This window comes from Heteronotia binoei, chromosome 9 (genome assembly GCF_032191835.1).
Source record: "Heteronotia binoei isolate CCM8104 ecotype False Entrance Well chromosome 9, APGP_CSIRO_Hbin_v1, whole genome shotgun sequence".
Taxonomy (NCBI): Eukaryota; Metazoa; Chordata; class Lepidosauria; order Squamata; family Gekkonidae; genus Heteronotia; species Heteronotia binoei.
This window is the reverse complement of record NC_083231.1, coordinates 46,524,698-46,549,916: the sequence shown is the minus strand read 5'-3', so window position 1 is coordinate 46,549,916 and position 25,219 is coordinate 46,524,698. Positions and strand designations below refer to the sequence as shown.

The window sequence follows — 25,219 nt, the reverse complement described above, 5'->3', positions numbered from 1 at the left end:
AATCTCCTATTCTACATCCATTGCCTAAATTTTTGGTCCTGTAGGTCTGATATATTTCCAGGTGAACATATACTTTTTTGCATTTTTAAAAGGTGTGTTTTTAAAATTAAAAAAAGTAAATGTAAACATAACTGAAAATACATATTTAAAAGCATAATTATAGAATAAAACAGAAATGTAAATGTATAGACTCCATGGGCATGCTTTTCCTTGCTAATTAAGAGCAAGAATGTTTAGCCAGTAGTTTTAAAAGTTCTCTTAGACTGGGAATTTTTCTGGGTTAATATTCACTGTGTGGTGAAATATTATGTATAGCTTAAAATGATTGGTCCCTTTATTCTGCCCCAAGAGATCCAGCTCAGTGTGCCAGTTTGGTGTAGTGGTTAAGTGTGTGGACTCTTATCTTGGAGAACCGGATTTGATTCCCCACTATGCTTGCCAATTCCCAGGTCCCAGTGGGGATTCTTCCGCTTTCCCAGGCTCCTTCCCACCCCCAGTCAGCTGGTCAGCGGGGGGAAGCCCTTCCCCCGGAGGACCATGTGCCTTTCCACCTCTGAAGGCTTCAGTCTCCAATTGAAAGGCTTCCTCTTGGGATGGTGTGTCTGTGTTACTTTGAGGAAGTTGGCAGCAACTCATGAATAGAGAGGCCAATCCCTCGCTTCAGAGTCGCCAGAAATGGGGTGGGGGGGAGGGAAACGTCTGCTGAGCACTTCATTATTCCCTATGTGGAGATCGATTCTCATAGGGTATAACGGGGAATTGATCTGGAGGTTTCAGGGGCTCTGGGGAAGCTGTTTTTTGAGGTAGAGGCACCAAAGTCGGAGTATAGTATCTAGTGCCTCTCCCCAAAGTACCCCCCAAGTTTCAAAACGATTGGACCAGGGGGTCCAGTTCTATGAGCCCCAAAGGTAGGTGCTCCTATGCTTCATTCTTTCCCATGGAAGGAAGGCATTTAAAAAGATGTCCCTTTAAATGTGATGGCCAGAACTCCCTTGGAGTTCAGTTGTGCGTGTCACACCCTTGTTCCTGGCTCCACCCCAATGTATCCTGGCTCAACCGCCAAAGTCTCCTGGCTCCACCCCCAAAGTCCCCAGATATTTCTTGAATTGGACTTGGCAACCCTATTCCCCACTCCTCCTCTTGCACCTGCCAGAATGGCCTTGGGTAAGCCATAGCTCTGGCAGAGGTTGTCCTTGAAAGGGCAGCTGCTGTGAGAGCCCTCTCAGCCCCACCCACCTCACAGGGTGTCTGTTGTTGGGGGGAGAAGATATAGCAGATTGTAAGCCGCTCTGAGTCTCTGTTTCAGGGAGAAGGGCGGAGTATAAATCTACAATTATTATTATTATTCTCCCAATCCCACCCACCCCTCTCCTGTTGTCTAATTTCAGTCTTAAGTACTTTTGGGCAAGATCCTATGACTCCCTTCTGCTAGTTGTATCTTATTACTCTCTTCCACTTAGTCTTCCTTCAACAGAGATTTATTTCCTCCAGTAGAGAATGTCTTTTTATGATGGATAAAGCCTTCCTTTGTTGAAGTCTTTCTTTGTTTAAGAAAATATTTCTGTACTGAAGAAAAACATGGTGGAAAGGAGTCATAGAGTCCAACATGGTTGAAGGAAGTCATAGCATTTAATCCAGTGTTGACAGTGATTGGCCACTTTTCCTTACCAGGAAACTTGTTCTCAAATGTTTGATTTTAGCATTCCATGGGAGCACGTTCTACCAATATATAAGGTTGCTGTTTTGTGTGAGCAAGGTAATGTGCATATTTTCCATGCTTGTAAAATTTTGTTATTTGCAAAAAGAACACTGGATTTTTAAGGGAATACATCTGCATGTTCTAAAATGCACACCCACTGAAAATACATGCATGACCCCATTCATACAAAATAGCAAGTTCACATATTGTGAGACTCATAAATAGCATATATTTCCATTATACGGGATGGGAGCACCAAAACTAAGTATCTGAAAAGGGCTATGGACTTTTTCCCTGGTATGCTTCAATGAAAATATGTCAGGTGTGTGTGTTTTACTCTGAGCAACATGTAGAGGATTTATGTGCATGATTTCCTTTTAGTATTAGCAGGAGTAGACTGCATAAAAATACTGTACAGCAATACATGAATGGTCCCTTAATATTTAAATAGCTATAATTTACTGCCCTACAGAGCAACATGAGAAGTTGCATGCCATGCATCCCGACCTTTGTTCACTAAACTGTGCTGGGTAATAAAAAAAAGGAGCTGAATAACTTTATGGCTAATAACATTAGTAATTCTATATGTCTGGGATCAAATCTAATTCTGTAGAGTGTAATAATAGAAAGGAGGGTGGTCTGGCAGTTTAAAACACAGATCCCTGGGTCACATTTCAGTGTTCTGCTTAAGCTCTGTAAACTGTTGGCATAGCAAGAAACAGTTTGCTCTCTTGCTTCATCTTGAAAGAAATATAATGGGAAAATTTACTCACAAGCCAGTGAGGTTGCCATATGGAGTGTGACATATAACCTCAATATTTTTTCTTGAGTCAAATGGAACAGTGGGTTGACATCAAGGATCACCAAACATCTGACATCTTCTCCAAAACAGTGTATATGTACAGTTGCCAGCTCTGGATTAGGAAATTCCTGGAGGTATGTGGATGGAGCCTGGGGAGGGCAGGTTTTGGAGAGGGGAGGAACCTCAGCAGAGTATAATGTCATAAAGTCCACCCACCTAAGCAGCCATTTTCTCCAGGGTAAGTGACCTATGCTATCTGAAGATCAGTTGTAAACCTGAGAGATCTCCAGGCCTCACCTAGAGGCTGACAACTCTTTCTATTTATTATCTATCATCTAGTATTGCTTATACTACCTTAAGCAGAAGTTAGAATAAAAATTATTTTAAAAGACCTTAGTATGATTTCTCTTGTACATGATTGTTACATCTATGAATTTTGCCACTGAGAGCATGACACAATAATTTGTATCTAACAGCAGCCATGACACCTGGGCTCGCACACTCAGCAAGTTCGTATTTTTAAATAAAATGGTGACCAAATTAGCCCTCAACTAATTAAATATAGGACACTCCAGAATCATATGTTCGCTGATTTCAGTTTTATCATATGAGCACCTGCATGTTCCATTGGAGTATGATACTCTATTATATCTGCCCTACAAAGCTGCTGAGAAAAGCGTGCTCATTCTTGTCAAAATAAAAGAGGTTGGCAACTTGGTGAGGCAGATACCCACTTGGAAGGTAGACGAAACAAAAGAATTTCTTGACCTCAAAAACTGGTCAAGCAGCTTAACAATAGGGCCACTGAACTTCAGTCAGTACACATTATATTTAACGCTGGGAGTCTTACTATTATTTATATACCATAAAGCAAAGCAAATATACCATAAAGCAAATCAATCTACCTGCAGTATGTGAAACTGTCAAACTAGTAGTCTCTCTAGCATAGTACTGATCACTCATTAACCGCACATCTCCGGAGGCTTGTATGAATGCAATAGTGATGTTTAGTGGATCTTCTTCACTGCCACTGATACCCGTCACATTTATAACGATCATGAATAGTGAATAGATACTCTACATGGCAACACTCCACAATAGTAATTGAGTACACTACTTTTATAATGGATGAATGGATACCTTGAAAAGCTAGATGTAGCACATCTATTCACCTGATCAGCCACTGTACAACAATTCTATCTAAACTGACAAAAAGAGGCAATCAGATTTGAAACAGCCCCCTTCCAAAAATGAATGATATAAGCATCCTGAGAGTGAAATCTCTTTTTTACTTATTTGCTAGAAAATATTTTATGCTAGCCCTTTATGTCAAAGGTCCTCAACCATTTTGAACCTGCAGGCACCTTTGGAATTCGGACACAGAGTGGTGGACACAGATACAAAATGGCTGCTGCAGAAGGCAGAGTCAGCACCAGTTGGCTGCAACTGCTTACCATCAGTTACACAGTGAAGATTCTCATGCTATGGAGATAACAGTTTCCAAAACAACATTTTTAAAAGCCTGCACAGCCAATCAGAAGCCTTGCTGAGGAAAAGGACCATATGGCACTTTCTAAAAACACTTGGTGGGCTAGGGCACTTGGGCCGGCGGGGGAAACCTCTCCCTACATCACCAGCATGATGACATCACCCGGAAGTGACGACAGCACGCTGGCAACATAGCCGTTTCCAGGAAAACTCTATGGTTTTCCCAAACACTTTAGCCATTTGGGAGGGAAGCTCTATGGTACAATAGGTACCATAGAGTTTTTTACCTCCCAAATGGCTAGAGCGTCTGGGAAAACCATAGCGTTTTCCCAGAAACACCTAGAGCGGCCGGGCAGGGACGTCACTGGCGTGATGACTTCACTTCCAGGAAATCCCCTGCTGCACAATACAGTGGACTTGGCAACCGTATGGTAGGCACCAGAAAAGATGCCAGCAGGCTCCATGGTGCCTACAGGCACCATGTTATGTAGAATGAAGTGATTTTTCTCACTAGTATTTCAGCTTCAAATATTAGAGCTTGGCATACTCAGCAGTTCAGACATTAATCTGTCATAATCATGTAGAAAGTAGAGAGTCAGATCTGAAGAGAGATGTGCCACTGAGAAGTATGGCGAGCTCCATATGTTCTTTCTGCCATTCAGGACTTTTTTTGGAGCAGGAATGCACAGGAATTCAGTTCCAGCTGGCTTGGTGTCAGGGTGTTGCCTAACATGCAAATGAGTTCCTGCTGAGCTTTTTCTACAAAAAAAAAGCCATGTCCATCAAGCTGATATCCCACCCACCCCACCTTCTGTCAGGTTCAAATGCCAATGTAGCATAGTTTGAGCCTCTGTATCTTTAACCAGGAAGTTTATTCATTTATTGTTTGGGCTAGAATAAAGACAAACTATGGCTAATTAGAGTGGCTTCTTTATTAAATAGCAGAGTGTGGCTCAAGTAGACTATGACAGTGAATGGGGATGTGAAGCCAGAGGTAGGCTGAGTTTAAAAGTCTTCCACTCCAGCCTTTTGAAAGATATGTTATCTTTTCCCATAGCCAAACAGCAAGTAAATCTTGTTTTGTTGGCAGGACAACAGAGGCAGATAGGAGGGAGATGCCTGACATCTCAACAAATGAATTAGTGAAACAACTTGAAAATGTAGATAAGCTTTTAAGACCACATTTTGTCTTTGGGTAGAGCATTCCACCCACAAGGAGGAAGCTGTACAAAAACATTTGGTTTAATTATCTGTCAAAAGGAGCACAGTTTCTGGAGACCACAGAGATAATGCTCTGGTGCATTTGTTTTTAACATGCAGTGACTGTAATTAATAACCCAATATGCATTTAGTCATTACCTCATTTCTAATATGGTGTAAATATTCTGAGATTGTTACCCAGGATCATACTAGAAGTCATTAATTAATTCATTCATTAACTTGAGTTATACCCTACCTTTCTCCCACTGACCCAGAGTGGCTCCATTTTATCCTCATGACAACCCTATGAGTAAGGTTAGGCTGAGTGCATGACTGGCCCAAGATTTCCCAGCAAGCTTCCGTAGCAGAGTTGGGATGTTCTAGTGACACTCCAACCACTCCAATCCACAGGCTCTGAATAATACTACAGTCCTCCTAAGTACATTTTCCTAGGAGTATACCCCATTAGATAGACCTGATTCTGAGAAGACTCGCTTACGATTGCCCTCTAGATCAGAAAAGCTTTATTAAATTTTGTGAGCTTAAGCAAACAGGCTATAATCTGGGACACAGACAGTCCGGACTGGAGTCTGGACAAATACTCAGATTGGACAAATACTCAGATACTCAAGACATTGAAGCTACTTGGAGAAGGGACAGGTACATCTCTAATACTTTTTCTTATAGAAGCAAATGGCTTTTTTCAGGGCTTTTTTTTTTAGCAGGAACTCCTTTGCATATTAGGCTACACCCCCCCTGATGTAGCCAATCCTCCAAGAGCTTACAGGGCCTACTGTAGGCTCTTGGAGGATTGGCTACATCAGGGGGGTATAGCCTAATATGCAAAGGAATTCCTGCTACAAAAAACACCCTGGCTTTTTTTTCCCTAGGTGAAAACATAAGTACTGCATTTAGGATCAAGTCCTCACCCCAGCAAAAGTGTACTAGGGGTTTTTGGAGAATTGATCAATGGTGTGTATGGTTGTGCCTCTCCAAAAAAGTGACACAAGGAGAAGATAGTATTTACTCTATCCATTCCAGCTAGAGTTGCCAACCTTCAGATGATGGCTAGAAATCTCCTAGAATAACAACTGTTCTCCAGGCAACGAAGATCAGTTCACATGGAGAAAATGGCCCATCTGGAAGATGGACTTTATGGTATTATATTTCATTGAAACCCCTCCCTTACCTGAACCCTGCCCTCCTCAGACTCCACCTTCAAAATCTCTAGGTATTTCCCAACCTGGAGCTGGCAACCCCCTGTGCAGCAGGGCTAGAAGACTGTGAAAGGAAGAGACTGAGCTGGCTTTCTCTGAGAGCAGATTCAAATCTAGAAAACCCGCTGGTTTTGGTTGAAGTGTGGGTTACTTGTTTGGGGTTTCGTTCCTGGGCTCAGCTTAACCAGTTTCTGCCAAACCTGTGTTCAGTTTTTTAAATTGTTTCATTCAGAGAAACCAGATGCTCATCTCATTGCAGGAAGCTGACTGTGAGAGTGATCTGTTTCTCCTTTTATTCACTCCTGGTGAGAGCCAGGAGTGCTGCATGCACTGTGTTCTTATCAGGTTGGAGAAACTAGGGTGTGTGTGCATACATTTAGTGCTCCATTCAGGAAGAGTGCAGAGGCAATGGGTAGGGAGGATGTGAGTGTATGATCTTGGTTATCACTGCACTTTATCTAAGAAACTGCCTAAGTATTGGGCAGAACAGGGATTCTATTAGTGTATCACACTTCCAAAGTTTGTGGCTGACTGTCTTTTTTTTTTAAGTCTTAATGAACTTTATCACACATGAACGATTTGTTTGTTCTGGACTGAAGTCATGATTATTTCTTTGTCAACATTACCTGCTGATAAATGGACATTCAGTTTTGTCTACCCTTTAAATCATGTGAGACAGGATAAGCTTGCCACCTTGATCAAGGGTCCCCAATGTGTGTAAGGATGCATGTTGTCCACACTTCTTGGATCTACTGGAACCAGTATATGTGCAGCTATGGACCTTCTGTATGACCAAAACCACTGCCTACAGCAGCTGGTTTGTACACCTGAGTAGAATTTGTAGTCTTCAAGAGAGCCTTAAAATGCACTTACATTACGTTTTCCATCTTCTGCTCATTATACATGTAATCGTATATAATTTTTTAAATAAGTTGTTTTCTTGCTTAGGCTCCTTTATTCTACATTGTGAACTAGTCATTTCTTAATATGAAGGTTTACAAATGGTCAGATTATAAGTAAAGACAAACTATGACTCCTTGGGTATGTTATGAAAATATGTTCAGTCATCTCTGTGGCCACTGTAGGGGAAGCCAAGGTGAGAAGCATGGGTAGGAAGTTGTGTTTCCTCTGAAATATGTCTTAGTTTTTTATTATCATTATTACATGCTAGACAAAATAAGAATTGCTTTTGGGAGATGCTTTTATTTCATCATTAGTGAATGGGTAAACAAAAGGTGAAAAAAGTGACTGGAATGTGAAGAGTGACTGGAATGTGAACAATGAAGGAACAAATGGCTTTTATATGCTGGACTGGTTTGGTTAATTGTTAAACTAAAATGGTGGAGAGATAACTATTTATGTCTGACTGAAAACCAATAGCCATATTTGAAAGTATGTTACAAAGGTCCTTCATTCCATGCTCATTTACAAATACCTTTTAGGAAGGAAAAGTTAGAAGCATATATAAATCAGAGTCTATAGTACTCATTTCATGCAAGAGCTGTGTTCAATGTAGACTGAAGCTGCCAACCTCCAAATAGGGCCTAGAAATGCAATTAATTTTCAGACAACAAAGACTAGTTCCCCTGGAGAATATGGCTGTTTTGGAGGTTCCTCCTCTCCTCAAACCCCATCCTCCCCAGGCTCCATCCCCTAATCACCAGGAATTTCCCAACCCAGAGCTGGCAACCCTAGTATAGAGCCAGCTTGGTGTTGAAGGTATTCTTTCAGTTAAAGTCAGATAAAAGAGACAGAGTTCTCTTTCTTTCTTTCTTTCTTTCTTTCTTTCTTTCTTTCTTTCTTTCTTTCTTTCTTTCTTTCTTTCTTTCTTTCTTTCTTTCTTTGTTCAAATCATATTGCAAATTCTTGATAATCTCTAATGTATATCCAATTAAAGTCCAGGTCAATTTTAGTAATTATATTCAATCCAATTCAAAAGGTTAAGACTGCTCCTGTTGGTCCGAGGCCGCATGGAATCCTTCGTGAGCTAGTCTTTTGTAGTTATGCAGAGTGACCCATCAGGGGGTAAATTTAGGAAAAAACAACTACTTGTTAAGTAGAATCATCATTTTAGAAGTGGAAAGATGTTGATTTGAAGATGTACTGGAGAAAAGGAAAGCATAAAAGCGATCGGGAGTTCTTTTTTTTGTGCTGATAAGCAGCTTTCGTAGCTGCGGAGCCTCAGAACGCACGACGAGTGTAGGGGGCAGTTGCCACTATCCCCCTCCCCCACCGTGGGGTTCCCATGCTGAGAGAAAGCCCTCCAGGCTTTCCCTGCGGGGGTCTCACATCTGTGAGACTCCTCCAATGACCAGATTCAGAGATGTCGCAGAGAGAGAGAGCTCTGCGGTCTGAGCACTGACAGGCTGACCCCCCACCCCTTCAACCTCTGTAGCAATGCTGGCAGCACTCATACGTCTATTTCCCAAAGCCAACCTCTGGATATGACGCTGAGCACTGGCACTCAACTTCTTTGATTGACCATGGCGAGGCCTGTTCTGAGTGGAACCTGTCCTGTTAAACCGCTGTATGGTCTTGGCCACCGTGCTGCAGCTCAGTTTCAGGGTCTTGGCAATCTTATAGCCAAGGCCATCTTTATATAGAGCAACAATTCATTTTTTCAGATACTCAGAGAGTTCATTGCCATGAGGTGCCACGTGGAACTTCCAGTGACCAGCATGAGGGAGTGAGAGCGATAACCTGCTCCCCCTTCACACCTGATACCTTGTACCACTAACAAGTCACATGACACCAGAGAGAAAACGGCTACTTGGGTCCCATTTGGACATTATCACTTGGGGGTGCACTCACTTTTGTTGCCAGCAGTTTAGACATTAATGACTGTGTGTTGCGTAATTTTGAGGGGACAGCACATTTACACTGTTATACAAGCTGTAGACTCACTACTTTACATTGTAGCCAAGTCTCATTTCTTCAGTGCTGTCACATGAAAAGATATACTTAAATATTTACAAAATGTGAGGGGGTGTACTCACTTCTGTGACATACTGAATGTAAACTGCAATATCTTGGATGGTGAGGAGCTGCTGACTTCAATGAGACCCTCAACCTATAATTCACATGCAAGTGCTAGAACTCATTCTTAGGGAAATGTGGGGACCTGCATTTTCTAAGCCTCTGAAGAGAAATCAGATAACATTGGCACTAGATAATTATTAATTACTAAATTTGCTGTCCGCTGATGCTTGAAAATCATGTGTGCTTTGTGATATCCAATAGTCTCTGAACAGAGAGCTTGCATTAGCAGAATCTTCTCTCAACCTGTTGTTCCACAGAATGAAACTAGTCTCTTCCTCTCAAGCGAGAAAGGAGATGATCTGTCTTCTGGTCTTGCAAAATGAACAACAGCTGCCTCCTGTTTTACATACTGACTTAAAACTGCATTATTTAGAGTGTGTTATCTAACCCTTTAGACACTAATCAGTTTTCACTTGGAGATATTCCTCTGTTCTATCTCCCAGCTTCTCGTTATAAATGTACCCTCAAGGCATGTTGCAATCTATCAGTGAGAGAGGAAAAGTAAATTTATTGGGTTTACATTTTGTGTGTGTGTGTTTTCACAAGTAGAGGATGATGAATACCTTGTTCATTTTTTTTCAGTAAAAAAGGCATGACTTTCATAAACATGTTCAATAGAATAAGAGTTTCTCTTTTTAAAGTAATTCATTCAGGGCCCTTATATAATGGTTCTAATCCAGATGAGGTTAGCTAAAGTGCTAAATGCACTCACTGAACAAAGATACTATTATTTCCAAAGAAGGATGTGTAGGATCAAGCTGTAATTATCAGTGGACTGCGGCTGTTTCTACACTTGGCAGAAAATCCTGTCTTTGTGCATATTTAAAAGTAATCATCTACATTGCATACCTTTGTCACTTCTCCCTTGCTTTGCATTTTCTTAAGTCATCTACATTCCTTTTGTTGAACAGGCATCAAAAACTCTTTCACCCTGGAGTTGCCCTGTAGTTCTCAAGAGTACTTTTGAACAAGAGTTTTCCTGAGCATCCGGATCTAAGGTCATAATTGTAGAACTTACCCTGAAAGTTTTCAAATTCTCCCCCACCCCCCCCAAAGCCCCATCCATCATTCGCTTGTGAAAGCACTGATTCAGGAAGTCACTAGGTGTGCTGCTCAGAGGTGCATCAGCATGTGCTCTCCTCTAAGCAGGGCCTCCCTCACAAGGGAGGCCCAATTTAGAGGAGAAAATGTCTTGCCGGGCTGCTCTCGCCTTCAAGACAAAAGCAGCTGGGCAGGGCATTGGTGCATCTTCTTGACCGCGACTCAAATGCCTCTGAAGTTCACTCTCAGAGGTGATCTGCACTTCCAAGAGCGCACTGTGCAGGCCTGGCTCGACTGGAGCCCACCCAGCACTCCTTCCACCCCACCATGCCTGCTCTCCCTGCGGTGGGAGGGCACGAGGCAGGTGCCAGCCTGGGGTGCCTGAGGCCCTAACGCTGGGCCTGCCCAGGTCCAGGGCAGGCAAAAGAGGTGGCAACATGTACGCCGCTCAGAGGCTGCCTTCCTTTGCAAAGGAAGGAAGCCTCCAAGTGGTGGAGAGGTGCTCCACTGCCCCCTTCACCTGCCTGGATCCCAGGCAGGCAAAAGAGGCTGTGTGTGCTAACAACGTGTGCACCACTGCTGGGCAGATGGGGGCCCTTGCCTGAGGCTTCCTTCTTTTGCAAATACAAGTAAAACTCTGCAAAAGGTGAGGAGCAAAATTTTGTAGAAGCATTTTGAATGATGCGAGTTTGTAGCAGGCAGATTCAGTGCTTAGTAGATCTGGAGCAAAGCTGAATGGAGAAAGGGCCACAGTTACTCATGAGTACTTTAAGTTGCATTGCCACTTGGAGCAGGATCTTGTCTGTTTACTCCATTGATCTAATTAGACTTGCTTCCATGCAGTCTTAGAGAGTTGAAATTAAGTCATGACTAATTTTAGTTGGTTTGTTGAGCAATATTTTTCAAAAGGCTACACTAGGATTCTAATTTTAGTTAACATTGGAGGCAATGGCAGCTGAACACTTTTTATTGTTAAAAAATCCTAGAGTTTTCAGAATGATAAAGAAGTCAGTGTAAAATGTGGGGGAGGCAGCATTGAGGGATCTATATGTGTCTTTGGGGTTTAGTTCTGTCCTATTTTATCTTGGAATTTATTACCCTTCAAGTCTGTGACCAACCTATGATAATTTCACATTGAATTAATATCAGGAAAAAAAGTAAATTTTAACTGCATTTATGAAGCATAGCTGCAATCAATTAAACACTAATCTCATGGAGTTTTATTAGATGTTTCATTCAAAGATTTTTATTTTATAGGATACAGAAATAAGGGTAAAGGGGAAAAACGAAAAGAAACAACCATATGACATAAAAGTCCACCTCATCTACAAAGCAGCACCTGCTTAACACTAACAATACAATCAATTAAAGTTTTTTTTTAAAATCAACACTGGTCTTCTAGCACATTAAGTTATTTAAAACACAATTCTCTTAATTTTCTTCAACCTTTGCATTGTGTCTCCAGATCCAATGTACATTAAATGTGTTTTATTAGATGTTGATACAGAAGCTGCATAGCTTCCTATGAGTTTAGTTTTTGCTTTTAAAATCTTGGTTTATGATGAAAGATCATCATATATGGATGCAAAGAGAATGTAAGTGTCATATTTTTTATGACAGACATCAAGTGTGAAAGGAGACAATTTTTATTAGTGCTTCTAGTGCTGACTGTGCACAAACATTTGTTATTCTGTGTTGTGGACCATGTATCCATGAAAACATGATCTAATATTTTTGAAATAACAAGATATCATTAGTCCTAAGAGTTGGGAAGAGTTTAAAAAACAAAATTAAAAAGGCCTGCTGAAAAAAATCATATATAGTTTAGAAATGACAGATAGTGGTAAGTGCATTTTAATGAAATGAATACAACAGCACTTTAGGAATTAGAAAAACTGTCATTCCAAAGAACAGTAATCTTTAATTTTCTCCAAATGGATATATTTAATGCTACTTAGGATTAAATTGTCTTTAATTTGCAACTTATCTCTCTACACATCTCACAGTGGACAAAACTATAATTCTATCCTCCATGTATGCCTTTTGATTTCAGTACAACTGCCAATTTAAATTATCTTTTAAAAGCGTGTAGAAAGAAAACCTTCATTATTCCTTGGTGACCTTTACTAAACACAGGTTGCAGCAGGATTATGCATTAGAGGAAAACCTGAACTATTTTTCTTAAGGGCCTAGACTTAGCCTGCTAGTGACTGCTCAGTTTTATTATTGGTTTTTTTTCACTTCTTCAGATATCAGCTGCATAATTAAAGTTGCATTTATACACAGACAGGCTGACAGACAGACACACACACACACTGTTGTCTATATATGGTCAAGGTTGGTGGCACAGAACCAAAAGTGTGATATAAAAACACAAATTGTATGAATGACTCTGACTTTTATCTGTTCGGTTAACTGTTGCTCCCTAGCTAATAATACAAAGTAAAAGGAAGATTCTAGCACTGCAGTCCTAAAAAGAGTTAGGCATCCATTGATTATAGTGGAATTAAGAATGCCTTGTTCAGCACAGAAATCAGAGTATGTAAACTGCAAAGGAAAACCTGAAAGTAACCATGTTGAATTGTTTCATTTTGGAAGTAACCTGTGGCTGAAATAATTTTCAATAAGAAATTATATTATTAATATTAGTAGTAAATCAATGTCATTAATATAACATAGTTTGAAAGTATTTTTAGCAGCATTTTGGTGCAAGAACAAAAATGTTATTGTGCCATTCTCTTAGTAGCATGTGGTCTTATAATCATAAGAATATCATACCAAATGGTCAAAGATTAGGCTTGCCAGGTCCAACTCAGGAAATATCTGGGGACTTTGGGGGTGGAGCCAGGAGACTTTGAGGGTTGAGCCAGGATAGGGGTCCCAACCCTCCCGCCCTGGCGGGGGACCCCAGGATTTCCCCCCTCTTCCCCCGCTCCCCCCAAAAATGGAAGCGGAGGGAGAGGGGGGAAATGGCGAGCCGCCCCGTCCTGAAGCGTGCGAGGCCGCCGCACCGCTGCTGCCCCCTTCCTGCCCAGTGAGGCTGCAGGCGGCGGGCCCGCCGGTGCCCAGCAGCAGGAGGAGGCGGCGGCGGAGGAGGAGGAGCTGTCGGCCGAGGGCCTCGCTAGCTGGCGGCGTTGGCAGCACAGCCCCGCCAGCACAGCCCCGCCAGCACCAGCGCGGCAGCGCCGGAGGCCGAGGAGGAGGCCCTGAGCCCCCGGCCCCGCTCTCCATGCCCGCGCCACCGCCCTGCTTCACCCAGGCTTCCAGCCTCAGGCAGGGCCGAGGGGCGGGGAGAACGAGCGGGAGGAGGAGGAAGGGACAGCTTCCTCCTCAGGCGGCGGCGGCGCGGGAACCTGCGGCTGCGGCGCTTGTCACAGCCTTGATCTTGGCTCCACCCCTAACATCTCCTGGCTCCACCCCCAAAGTCTCCTGGCTCCACCCCCAAAGTTCCCAGGTATTTCTTCAATTGGACTTGGCAACCCTAAGCCAGGAACAAGGTTGTGACAAGCACAATTGAACTGAAGGGACTTTGGGCCATCACATTTAGATGCTATACTGAAAATTTGGTGCCTCTACCTCAAAAAACAGCCATCCCAGAGCCCCCAATACCCGTAGATCAATTTCCCATTATTCCCTATGGGAATCGTTCTCCATAGGGTATAATTGCCCAGTAGACATTTTCCTCCCCCCCCCCCGGACGCTTTCTGATGACCCTAAAGCGAGGGGGAGGGCCCCCAAACCTGGGGATTGGCAACCCTCTCTCTTTCACACACACACACTTACCGGTTCCTCCACAACCACATCTGAAAAGAACAGGGGCTACGCTGCTCTCTCTCTGTCACACACACACACTTCCTCTGAAACAAAAACAAAAAAACCCGAGGGACTGTATTGCTGACCCTTCCCATGAAGTACTTCCTGCTCAACTTTAAAGGCACACAGACACACACACACATTTTGAAACAGACCAGTTTGCAGGTTTCTAAATCTGCCAGAGATCTAGAGCTGCATGGTAGCTGTGGGGGCGGGGCTTCCCCAGCTGGCCAGCTGGCTGGAGGCGAGGGAAAGCCTGTAAAACCAGGGGATCCCCCGCTGGGACCTGGGGATTGGAAAACCTAACTGCCTTCTCTTCATTGGAACTACTGGAGGATGGGGGCACCTTCTTTTGGGTCCCCCTGGTCCAATCTTTTTGAAACCTGGGTGGCTTTTTTAGGAGAGGCACCAGATGCTATGCTGAAAATTTCATGCCTCTGCCTCAAAAATAGCACTCCCAGAGGCCCAGATAGCACAGATCAATTCTCCATTGTACCCTGTGGGGACAAGTCTCCATAAGATATAATGGAGTGCCCAGTGGATATTCAAATTCCCTCCTCACTTTCTGATAGCACTGAAGCAGGGGGAGGACCTCCAAACCAGGGGAACCACTGAAGCAGGAGACTGGCAACCCTATCAAGAATCTCGGCCCACAGACATTTCTATTAGTTAGGGTCGCCAGCTCCAGATTGGGAAATTCCTGGAGATCTGTGAGACAATGCCTGAAAAGGACAGAATTTGGGGAGGGGAAGAAGCTCAGCTGGGATGTGATGCCATAGAGTCTGCCTGTCAAAATTGCCAGTTCTTGTAGTAGAGCTGATCACTACAGTTTGGAAATCAGTTGTTATTCCAGGAAAACTCCAAGCTCCACCTAGAAGTTGCTGATTCTATTAGTACTGTAAGCCTAACTCTCACTATACCACTGCAGGAGAGGAGTGGGCTTTCATGGCTAAATGCTACACAGACAGAGGAAATCCTCGCACATAGATAACAAACTTATCAAGGAGAAGAAAATTCTGTGCAAGAAATGTGGAAGTTGTGATTTATTTTGGTGGCATCCTAAGCAATGGCACAGCTTATAAGCTTTCATGTACAGGAGAAAACAAGTTACTCTGAGCCCTGATCATTATGAAGAACACTTGCTAGCCTCCAGGTGAGGCCTGGAGATCTTCCACTTTTACAACTGATCTCCAGCTGGCAGAGATCAGCTCCCGTGGAAAAAGTGGCTGCTTTGAAGGGTGAACTCAATGGCATTGTACCATGCCGAGGCCCCTCCCTTTCCCAAACCCCACCCTCTCCTCGCTCCACTCCCAAAATCTCCAGATATTTTCCAACGCAGACCCGGCAACCCTGATAAAAGGCTGCAAATCTTGCGCAAACTTATGCATGAATGACACTGGGACATGAGCACATATAACTGCGGCCTGGACTGAAGCCAACATCCTCTTTCCTTGAGTCTTCAGAATGTTTTTTAAAAGGCAATGAAGGGTGTGATCCTCTCACCCTCATTAATCATCCTAAAGAGCCAGGTCTGCAGCAAACAGCACAATAATTATCCTTTTGTCACTACTGATTATTCACTGTTTTTATCATGTAACAAGGCATAATGTGGAATTAAAACCTGGCTGCGGCGGGAATTGCTGTAGGAAGGAAAAGCAGAAAACAGGATTGATGCAAGGAAAAGAACAAATGACTGGATGCTAAAACCCTGAAATAAATCTGTTGGAAGAATAGTTCTCTTTCTCCCCCCCCCCCCACTTTCCCTGAGCAATCCAGTAATATTGGAATAATAAAACGATACATGACAGGCTTAACATCTGGATTTAAGTTCTAAGTTCTTTCTCAGGGTCATGAAAACTGTCCAATCAGCTGCAATGCGGGTTCACTCTTTTTCAGTAGCAGCTCCAGCACTATTGAGTGCCCTCCCGGGGGAGAAACAGATGGCTCCTACAGGTGTCTGGTTTCTGCAGCAGTTGGAAAGCTGTTCCTTTCAGGCAGGTACTTGGCAGTTAGAGTACAAGGAGGCATTCCCAAGAGGACAAGTTTGGTGGTTTGAGAATTTTTTTCCTGGTTGTTCTTTTAAGTTATTTATTTATTTTCATTTATACCTCACTTTTCTCCCCCTTGGGGATCCAAACTTACTTGCAACATTAGATGTGGGTATGCTTTTTGTAAGCTGCTTTGATCCACTGTAGCCAGTAGGAAAGGCAGCACAGAAATACTTCAATAAATAAATAAGGTTAAAAATCTGACAAAGGGACTTGCTGATCATTGTCAACAAAGTTCGCCATAGCTTTGATTCACACTTTCTCTCTGTTCTTAATTTTCATTATGTCCGACCCATATACAGCAGGCTAATTACAGACCCAATTTATATTACATCAAGATCCAGCAAAACATGACTGGGTTAACATTTGAATTAAAATATCAAGCTGATTGCTCAGCAACTGAAATGTGATTTAAAAATAAGCCTTTTGAAGGTTTGCTTAACAGGCAGCAAGTCACTTGTTAAATATCTTTTGTGTTTGCTCATCCTAAACATCCTACAAATTTATAACCCTCTCACCATTCTCTGCCACTTAAATATTGTACCAATCAGGAAAAAAATACAACTTGTTCTAAGGTTCACTTTTGCAGTATTAAATTTTGTGCCCGACTTGTTGGACATAATGATACACAGGACAGCGTCTCTGGCTTCTATAGAACAAAACTCAGCTCTGTAGACTTCATGCAGTCTGTGCAGTTGGGAGTAGCCAACTGCAGCATAGCGAAAAGGGTAGGGTTACCTGGTCTGACTCAGGAAATATCAGGGGACTATGGGGGTAAAGCCAGGAGACTTTGGAAATAGAGCTAGGAGCAAGACTATGACAAGCACTATTGAATTCTGAAGGTCCACTCTGTATATGTCTAAATGTGTATGTTATGCCATTAAAGGTCCAGATGGGTGAACTCTGAAGGAGTTCTGGCCATCAAATTTAAGCGGACTATATTCCTTTTAAATGCCTTCCCTTCATTGGAAATAATAGAGGTTGGGAACACTTTCTTTTGGGGCTCATGAAATTGGACCCCTGGTCAAACTTTTTGAAACTTGGAGGGAGGGGGTCTGAGGAGAGGCACCAGATGCTATACTGTAAATTTGGTGCCTCTACCTCAAAAAACAGCCCCCCAGAGCCCCAGATATTCATGGATCAATTCTCCATTATACCCTATGATCTCCATATGGTATAATGGAGTGCCTGTAAAACATCCCCCCACACTTTTTGATAACCCTGAAGCAGGGGGAGGGCCTCCAAACCAGGGGATCCCCTGCCCCCAACTGGAGATTGGTAACCCCAGTCAAAGGGGCAAAATGAATGTAGAGTACTAGAGATGCCAACATCCAGGTGGGGCCTGAAGTTCTCCAAGAATTACAACAGATTTACAGACCATAAAGATCTGTTCACCAGGAGAAAAATGGAGGACATTACAGCAATTCATCCCTGCTGAGCTTCCCCACCACCACCAAAAAACTCTGCCCTCCCCAGACACTGCCCCCAAATCTCCAGGAATTTCCTGAGCCAGAGTTGGCAACCCTACAAGAATGCAAACATACTGGCCACTCAAACTTGTAGAATACTTTCTGTCTGCAGACTTCCTCTTTGGAAAATGAGGCCAAACAGGGATACCAAGTAAACAATGTATTCTGGTTCCATGATGAAGTGATCTATTTTTCTCTGGGCACAGTAGTACACGCAATAGGAACTTGTTGGATTTTAATTACAAGGAAGGAGTGGTAGAATGTTTTAGTTCCATCATCAACATTTCCTAGCCTTAAGGGATGTATGGTTTATTCTCTGCGTAGGGAAACTGTATACATAGTTTTCATTAGCATGAATGGAAGTCGCTTTGCCTGCCTAATCCTATTGTGTGTTGATTAGAGAAGGCACTGTTCTACTCTGGAGTCTATCTTAAACAGAAAAGAAACATTGTTTCATTGTATATTTTTGCTGAGGCCCATATCCTGGTTGTGTAACTGGTGTTGTTAAAAGAAATTCTCTTGATTCCTCTTAACCTAATTTCTCCTTGAAATCCAGCAATCCATTGTTTTTCCTCATTTTAGGAATTTGACGTCTGTTTCTAATCAATTTGAAGAGAGCTGGGGCAGGAAGGCAAGTTCTGCAATAATTCACAATCTCATCCTGTAACTTCTCAAAGGCAGACAATGTCTTCCTGACCTTCCTATACTCCTGCTAGAGCATCACTCTGTGGTGTGTGACATAAAACAACTACAAGGGCTGGAATTACAAAAGGTGCATTGATTTCTCTACAAGGAGAAATGAAAAAAAAAATAGATTTTTTAAAAGAAAAAGAGAGAGGAATCAATGACTATATCTGGAAATGTGAATTTTTGAAAAAGAAGTTCTCCTCCCCATAACAATGCTAGTGTTAATGTTATATAAAGAAGGCAGAAAGTAATTTATTTTAGCAAGAATGCCTCATTGGCCCATTGTTGACATTCCTGGTTGGGATACTGGCCTATTAAGGCTGGCCCAAGGTCAGCTTTGAGCAGATACTAGCACCCTTTGACTGACATGACATGGAATATGTAATCAGTCAGGAACTGTGCATAAACTGAAACTCATTGCCCAGCAAAAAACAAACAAACAAACAAACAGATAATTGGCTTCCCCAATGCTGATCAGAAACTGGAACTACCCCAGACTCACTAGAATCCCATTTTGCTGGAACACAAGTAACAGGTTACTATCTAAAAATCTAATCCTAGCTCAATATTTGTCTGATGCTTTATTATTTTACTTTACTGTTGAAGGGTAGCCATGTTGGTCTGTTGTAAAACAACTGGATTAAAGTCCAGTAGCACCTTAGAGAAGAAGATTTACTTGTAAATGTTATGAACAGCAGAAGCAAATTTTCTTTCTAAGACAGGAAGGCAGATTTGAGCATTTAGTATATAGTTGCTTTGCTTGGAATCTCCCATGCCAGATTTTTTTTGTTTGGAAAAGGAAGGGTCTGCCTGCTAAAAATGAGTTATAAGTCTTGTGTGAGAAGTGGTATCTGTGTGGTCATGTGACCTGTCCTGCTAGTATTAACCTTTAAAACACTGAGGGCATAGAAGGTATGATATACAACATAGCCCGGTATCTGCAGGCAAGAATTAAACACATGTGCTGGTAGAGTCATAACAAAACTGAGAAGACTGCTAGCTCCCATGTCTTGTGACAGAGTGGGACCTTTATAACCTATTTTGAACATAATTCAAGTTACTGTTTAAAAAGATTACGATTAACAACATAGTTGAAACTTAGCAAAATATTAATGGTCCACATGGATGCATACTGTTCCAAGGCATTCTTGGGAAGATAAACTGCAATGTATAAAAGAAGGCATTTCCTTTAAAATTCAGTACTGCTGTATATCTAATATATCTGTGTATCTAATACTGCTGTATATCTAATTCTAAAGTACACGTATAAATATAGGAAAAAGTAATTGATTCCTATGAAGGAAGATCAGCTTTTATATAGTTGCATTGGTACATAAACTTAGTTATGGACCCAGTCCCCTTCTCCTTTTTTATGAGTCTATGAGATGTAGGAAAAATGTATCCAACCGTGTAGAATCCTGTGGCATGCAGACAGTACCATCCTATCCAGAGTTACACCCTCCTAAATCCATAGAAATCAATGTGCTTAGACTGATGAAACTCTGTTTACAATAGTACTGCTACAGCACAATCCGGGGGGGGGGGGGGCAGAAAGTCTTTTGGGAGCAGACGAGCCACTACATGGGCACAGGAAGGGTTTGCACTGACGAACGACCAGCGCCGCCACAGCGGGGGAGAGTTACCTGGGCGGTGTCTAACCCGAGCGCCGCTCCGCCCAAGGGCAGCGGTGCCTGACGGCTGCGCCCAAGCGTGGGTGGAAGTGAGGCGGAGCGCAGCGTTCAGGCAGAGGAGGGGGTGGAGTTGGGGGCGTGGCCAGGCTTAGGCAGCTTCCTGAGCAGTTTGGGCCATGACACGCCCCCCCAAGAGGCACAACTTTATGCCAGCAAAAATGGCAGTGTGGCCCATAGGCACTCGTTGAAACCAAAAACAAAGGTTGCCTCCACCACTGCAGAAGCTCGTAAATCCTTTAGGGAGTGGCGTGATTGCCTCGCCAATCCCCTTGCACCTCGGGCTGATGAGCCCCCTCCCCAGCACCCAGTCGCGGTCTCCTCCCTCCTAAAAATACTTCTGCTCTGGCCTCACACAACTCAGTTGTTAGAAAAAGGAGCGCATGGTGGGAAGCTCTGCCGGCAAGCTCCCGGCCATACAGACTTAGAGTGAGGGACAGGCAGGCACGCTGGTGACAGGTTTTGCACTAGGTGGTTGCTTTGACAGGATCTTTGACTTGCAAGGGGGAGAGAGAGGTTTCTTCTCTGGGGCTAACTGCTCTTGTTTCCAGGTCTCCACGGGTTCTTTGCATGCGAGGATTGTCGCCCATGGCTGGGTAAGTTCCACTGTCTTCCCCCCAGCCTCCACCTCCGCTCACTCTCAACCGCTTGGTGTGCGAGTGTCTCTGGCACTTGAACCAGGCAGTGGCCTCCGGCAGGGGGCATTTGCTGACCCCGTTCCCCTGTGCTGCCGCCTGCTCCCTTCCCTTGGTTTGCCCTCTGCCGTGTTTCCAACCCCTGGCGGGACATGGGGTGTGTGTGTGTGCCAGCTGCCCCGTTGCGGGGAGGTGGGTCAGAGACTGTCCCTTTAAGAGAGCACCCGGCTGAAACACAGCCTGCTCTTCCAGCCGCCGCCCCTGCAGCTGTGTTTGATCTCTATCTCTGTTTTGCAGGTGGGACTCCAACACAGAGACTCCCACGTGTGCCACTCCACTGCCCCCTCCACTCCCTCAGCTGTTTCTGCTCGCTGCTCGGAATGGAGCCCTGCCCATGGCAAGACTGCCCAGTGCATGCCAGGAAGAATGTTGCACTTTGTTCCGGAAAAATAAAGTCTGAGCTGTGCCCTCTGTTGTCTCTCCTGCTTGGCATCTGCTGCATGTTCCCTGGGCAACCCTCCCCCCTGTCAGTGGCCTCTCCGAGGGAATGCCTGGGAGGGTGGGCAGACTTGGTTGGGGGGGGGATGGTCTATGAGCCACCATGCTGCCCCCCGCGTGGCTGGACAGGGGAAGGGAGTGCTGCTGCTCAGCCTGCCTGGGCTGACAGCCTACCTGACCCCACAGGGCTGTTATGCGCAGGGCACTAAGTGGGGGGGGGGCTGATGAAGTGGACTCAGAGTTCTGCGGCTGAAGCACTCGCACTCTGAAGTTCCACGGCCCCAGGGGGAGGTGTTTCATGCACATGGCAGGGGGCGTCAGGGCAACACAGGGGGTCTCTGGGTGGGGGGGGGTGTCTGCTGCTGGGCTGCTCACTCCCAGACACACATTCCAGCCACTGTCTATGACAGCGAACTCCTGCACTTGGTACTTCCTGCTTGTCTACCTACCATTGGCAGAGTCTCTGAAAGCAGGAGGGTGTGAGGGGATTGATGGCTTCTCTGTGGTCCCATGTGGGCCTGTCTCGCCCCCATCCCCGCCTCACCACCAAGCCAGGCTTCTCGTGTGCGCATGCCCAGCCTCACTCCTGTTCCTTCCCCATGTTGGTGGGACATCTCTCCTTTGTCTGTGATGGTCTGTTCATCGTTGGCTCCGTTCTCTGTTTGGGGGTGGGTTGGGGATGGCTATCAGCCTCTCTTGGGCTGCCTCTCCCCATCCCTGACTGTCATGAGCTGTGGCACATGCGCCAGGACTGGCCAATGGGGGGGGCTGGCCCTCCCCTTCTTCTGCCTCCGCCTCCCTCACGGCAAGCTACGCCTCTCCCCTCCCCATGCTCCAGCGTGCCGAAGTCCTCAGGAAATCTACTAGCGGCGCGGAAGCTAAGCCGCAGCCAGCCACCACTTATATCTGGATTGGGCTGTTAATATCAGTTCCGAGTACTTTTTAAAGTAATGTTACAGTGTCTCTAGCTTTCTGGCATTAATGAAAGAATGGGGATTCTGGAAAGGGAAAAATGGAGTTTCTCTCTAGAGCCTTCAAATATGACTTGGTTTTGTTGCTAATTTGGTGTAGTGGTTAAGTGCGTGGGCTCTTAATCTGGGAGAACTGGGTTTGATTCCCCAGTCCTCCATTTGTAGCTGCTAGAATGGCCTTCGGTCAGCCATAGCTCTTGTAAGAGTTGTCCTTGAAAGGGCAGCTGCTATAAGAGTTCTCTCAGCCCCACCTACCTCACAGGGTGTCTATTGTGTGTGTGTGGGGGGGGGGAAATAGAGGAAATTGTTAATACTCTGAGACACTGAGTTTCAGAATATAGGACAGGATATAAATCCAATATCTTCTTCTTCTTCTATGACTAGATACAGTGTATTGTGGGATTTAGAGCATGAGCATAAAGCAGACTGGGGTCATATCAGCAGTACATGCCCACCCTCTGCAAGGTGCAGAGCAAGTACACCTGAACTTGTAGCAGCCCCAGCAACACCCAGCAATCAGGCAGCAACACCCAGTGACAGTCCTCTGAATGGCACACACAGGCACAAGAACCTGGCTGGCAATCAAAATGCTGACCACACACACCAACCCTGCTCCAAGCCATATATTCCCTTTCCCTTTAAAAAAAAAATAGACAGAAGCTAGGCTTGAGCTTACAGACTCCACATCCAAGACTAGCCTCCTAACCACTAGGCCATGAAGGCAGATTTGAAGGAGGCATGCCATCAGACATTAACCACCTAACTCAGAAAATATCTGGGGACTTTGCGGGTGGAGCCTTGAGGCTTTGGAGGTGGAGCCAGGATACTTCCCATTCCGTAAAATAAATAAAAAATACAGCAGTGCAGTTCCCAACTTCCCTTCTCTGCTCCAACACCACACTCTGGTGTGCCAAACATATTTTATGGCCATCTTTCAGTCCAGCATGCCCTATGCCTCTCAAATGGAGAAATATGAAAATGCTTTTGAATATCACAAGTCTTCTGTGAACTGTAATTGTGCACTTTGTGTGTTATTTCTTTAGCACTTTTTATTCTTTCTTTTTGTATGAATTACAGGTGGTTTTGTGAAGGCAAAGAGCTAAAAAATTCTCCTGATATTCAGATCTGTTGTGAAAACGAAGGACTCCATAGACTAATTATACCAGAAGCCTTTGAGGACGATACAGGGCGCTATTGTTGCCTTGCCTCAAACTCAGTTGGATCTGACTCTACATCTGCAGAAGTATTTGTTGAAGGTAAGAAAACATGACAACTGATGAGACTATACACATTATATGCATTCTGTATAGGTTGCAAGAGATTTACAGTGATAGTCATAATTTATAAAGGGATGTAAATTGCAGAGGGAAGCTTAAAGCTGTATCTTTCCTGCTTCCATGGCTTGCCTGCACCAGATGGTCACTGTAATTCTGTAGGGCTCAAACAGTCTGATCTTTGGCATGAAACTGTGATATCCTGGAGCAGGGGTAAATTTCAAAATCTTTGAAAACAGTGATTCTACAAAAAGAACTTTCAGCAGGTGAGTGTTTGTGCTGCAAACATAATTGTAAGGTGATGGAGAAGTTTATATTTTGTTAACTTAAAACTTTATATGGAAGTCATGATGGCATGAGCTTTTTTTTTTTTTGGCTGCTTGCAGGTGCCAGTTCCTCTGATTCTGATAGTGAAATTTTCAAATCAAACTCTGGAGCCATGCCACAGTAAGTTTATGTAGAACAGCCTTTAGTTACACACCCTATCTCTAGAATGGTCTGGAAGGATTACTGCAAAGCTGTTCTGCTTCACCTCTTCTTCCTACTGTCATAGAACAGGAAAAAGACAAGCCAGTGTTAATTAATGATTAGGCCATGTTAAAATGTTGCATTGAACCTTGGACATGGGGAAACAGAGGTGGATTTTCATTCATTGTCTCCATTTGGATAGCCAGTATGAAAGTCTCTGCTGGCTGAATGTTCAAAGTAAATTTGATTTGCAGACACAGGAAGGTTTTCAGTATTGTGTTATCTATTTCTGTTAATGTCACTTAGTTCTATAAAACAAAAACAATTCTCATGTCAGTTGCACCTGAAATTACTGTTATCTGAAAATCTAGGTATGTAGCATATCAAACTACATGTGTATGAACTTTTAGTTAAACAGTTTGTGGCCTTTCTTATCTATAGTGTTGCTTTGCTCCTGGAATTTGTATGGCCCTTTTCACATTACCATTTTAACTGGATGTTATCCATTGTTGGCCTGGTTCTGAGTAAAAGAATAGAGGGGTGAGGGCTTCATACAGCAATATTCATCCCATTAATGAGCTGTCTCTGAAGTGGTATGCATCGCTTCCCCCACACACACCCTTTTTGCCATGTGATCTTCCTTGCCCTTTTCCCCCAAACATTCTAAGTTGAATGCTATAGCACTAAACCATAGTATGATGTGCTATATTGATTTAGCATTATAGTGTTCAACTTAGAATGTTCAAAGGAAAAAAGGGCAATAAAGATTGCATGGCAAAAAAGGGTGAGGGAAAGCGGCATTGTGGAAAGCGCTACAGACTTTTACACAGCACACCACAGCAATTCAGAAGCACAACAAAGAGGTGAAAACAGAAGAAAGCAGTTTCCTTCATAAACAGCTCAGCCCCAGTTTTCCAATGGGATGCAAACAGCTTTGTATTAACAGGTAAATAAAATCTATTAGCAGCCAGTTGCTAAAATGGTTGTGTCTGAATTGACACAAAAATATCCATTAGCAACCTGCTATTCAAATGGATTACAAAGGCTGTCTGAAAGGGACCAAAGTCTTTGAAAATGAGTGATTCCAGTCTGTGAATGTAGGCCTCTAGAGGAAAATCACTAGTATATCTTTGTAAGGATATCTTAATTTTATTTCAATAGGGTTTTGTTCATTTGCCAAGA

The 25,219-nt window shown here is 43.6% G+C and overlaps 1 protein-coding gene across 1 annotated transcript in view; it reads left to right on the top strand.

The window, feature by feature from the left end:
* The window catches only part of PALLD (palladin, cytoskeletal associated protein), a 301,808-nt gene that overhangs the window by 106,148 nt on the left and 170,441 nt on the right, over window positions 1–25,219 (top strand). Inside the window, exons 3-4 of the mRNA XM_060246546.1 lie at window positions 23,373–23,551; window positions 23,956–24,016. Of these exons, the coding sequence (XP_060102529.1) occupies window positions 23,373–23,551; window positions 23,956–24,016 (240 nt within the window). The remainder of the gene's footprint in view (window positions 1–23,372; window positions 23,552–23,955; window positions 24,017–25,219) is intronic.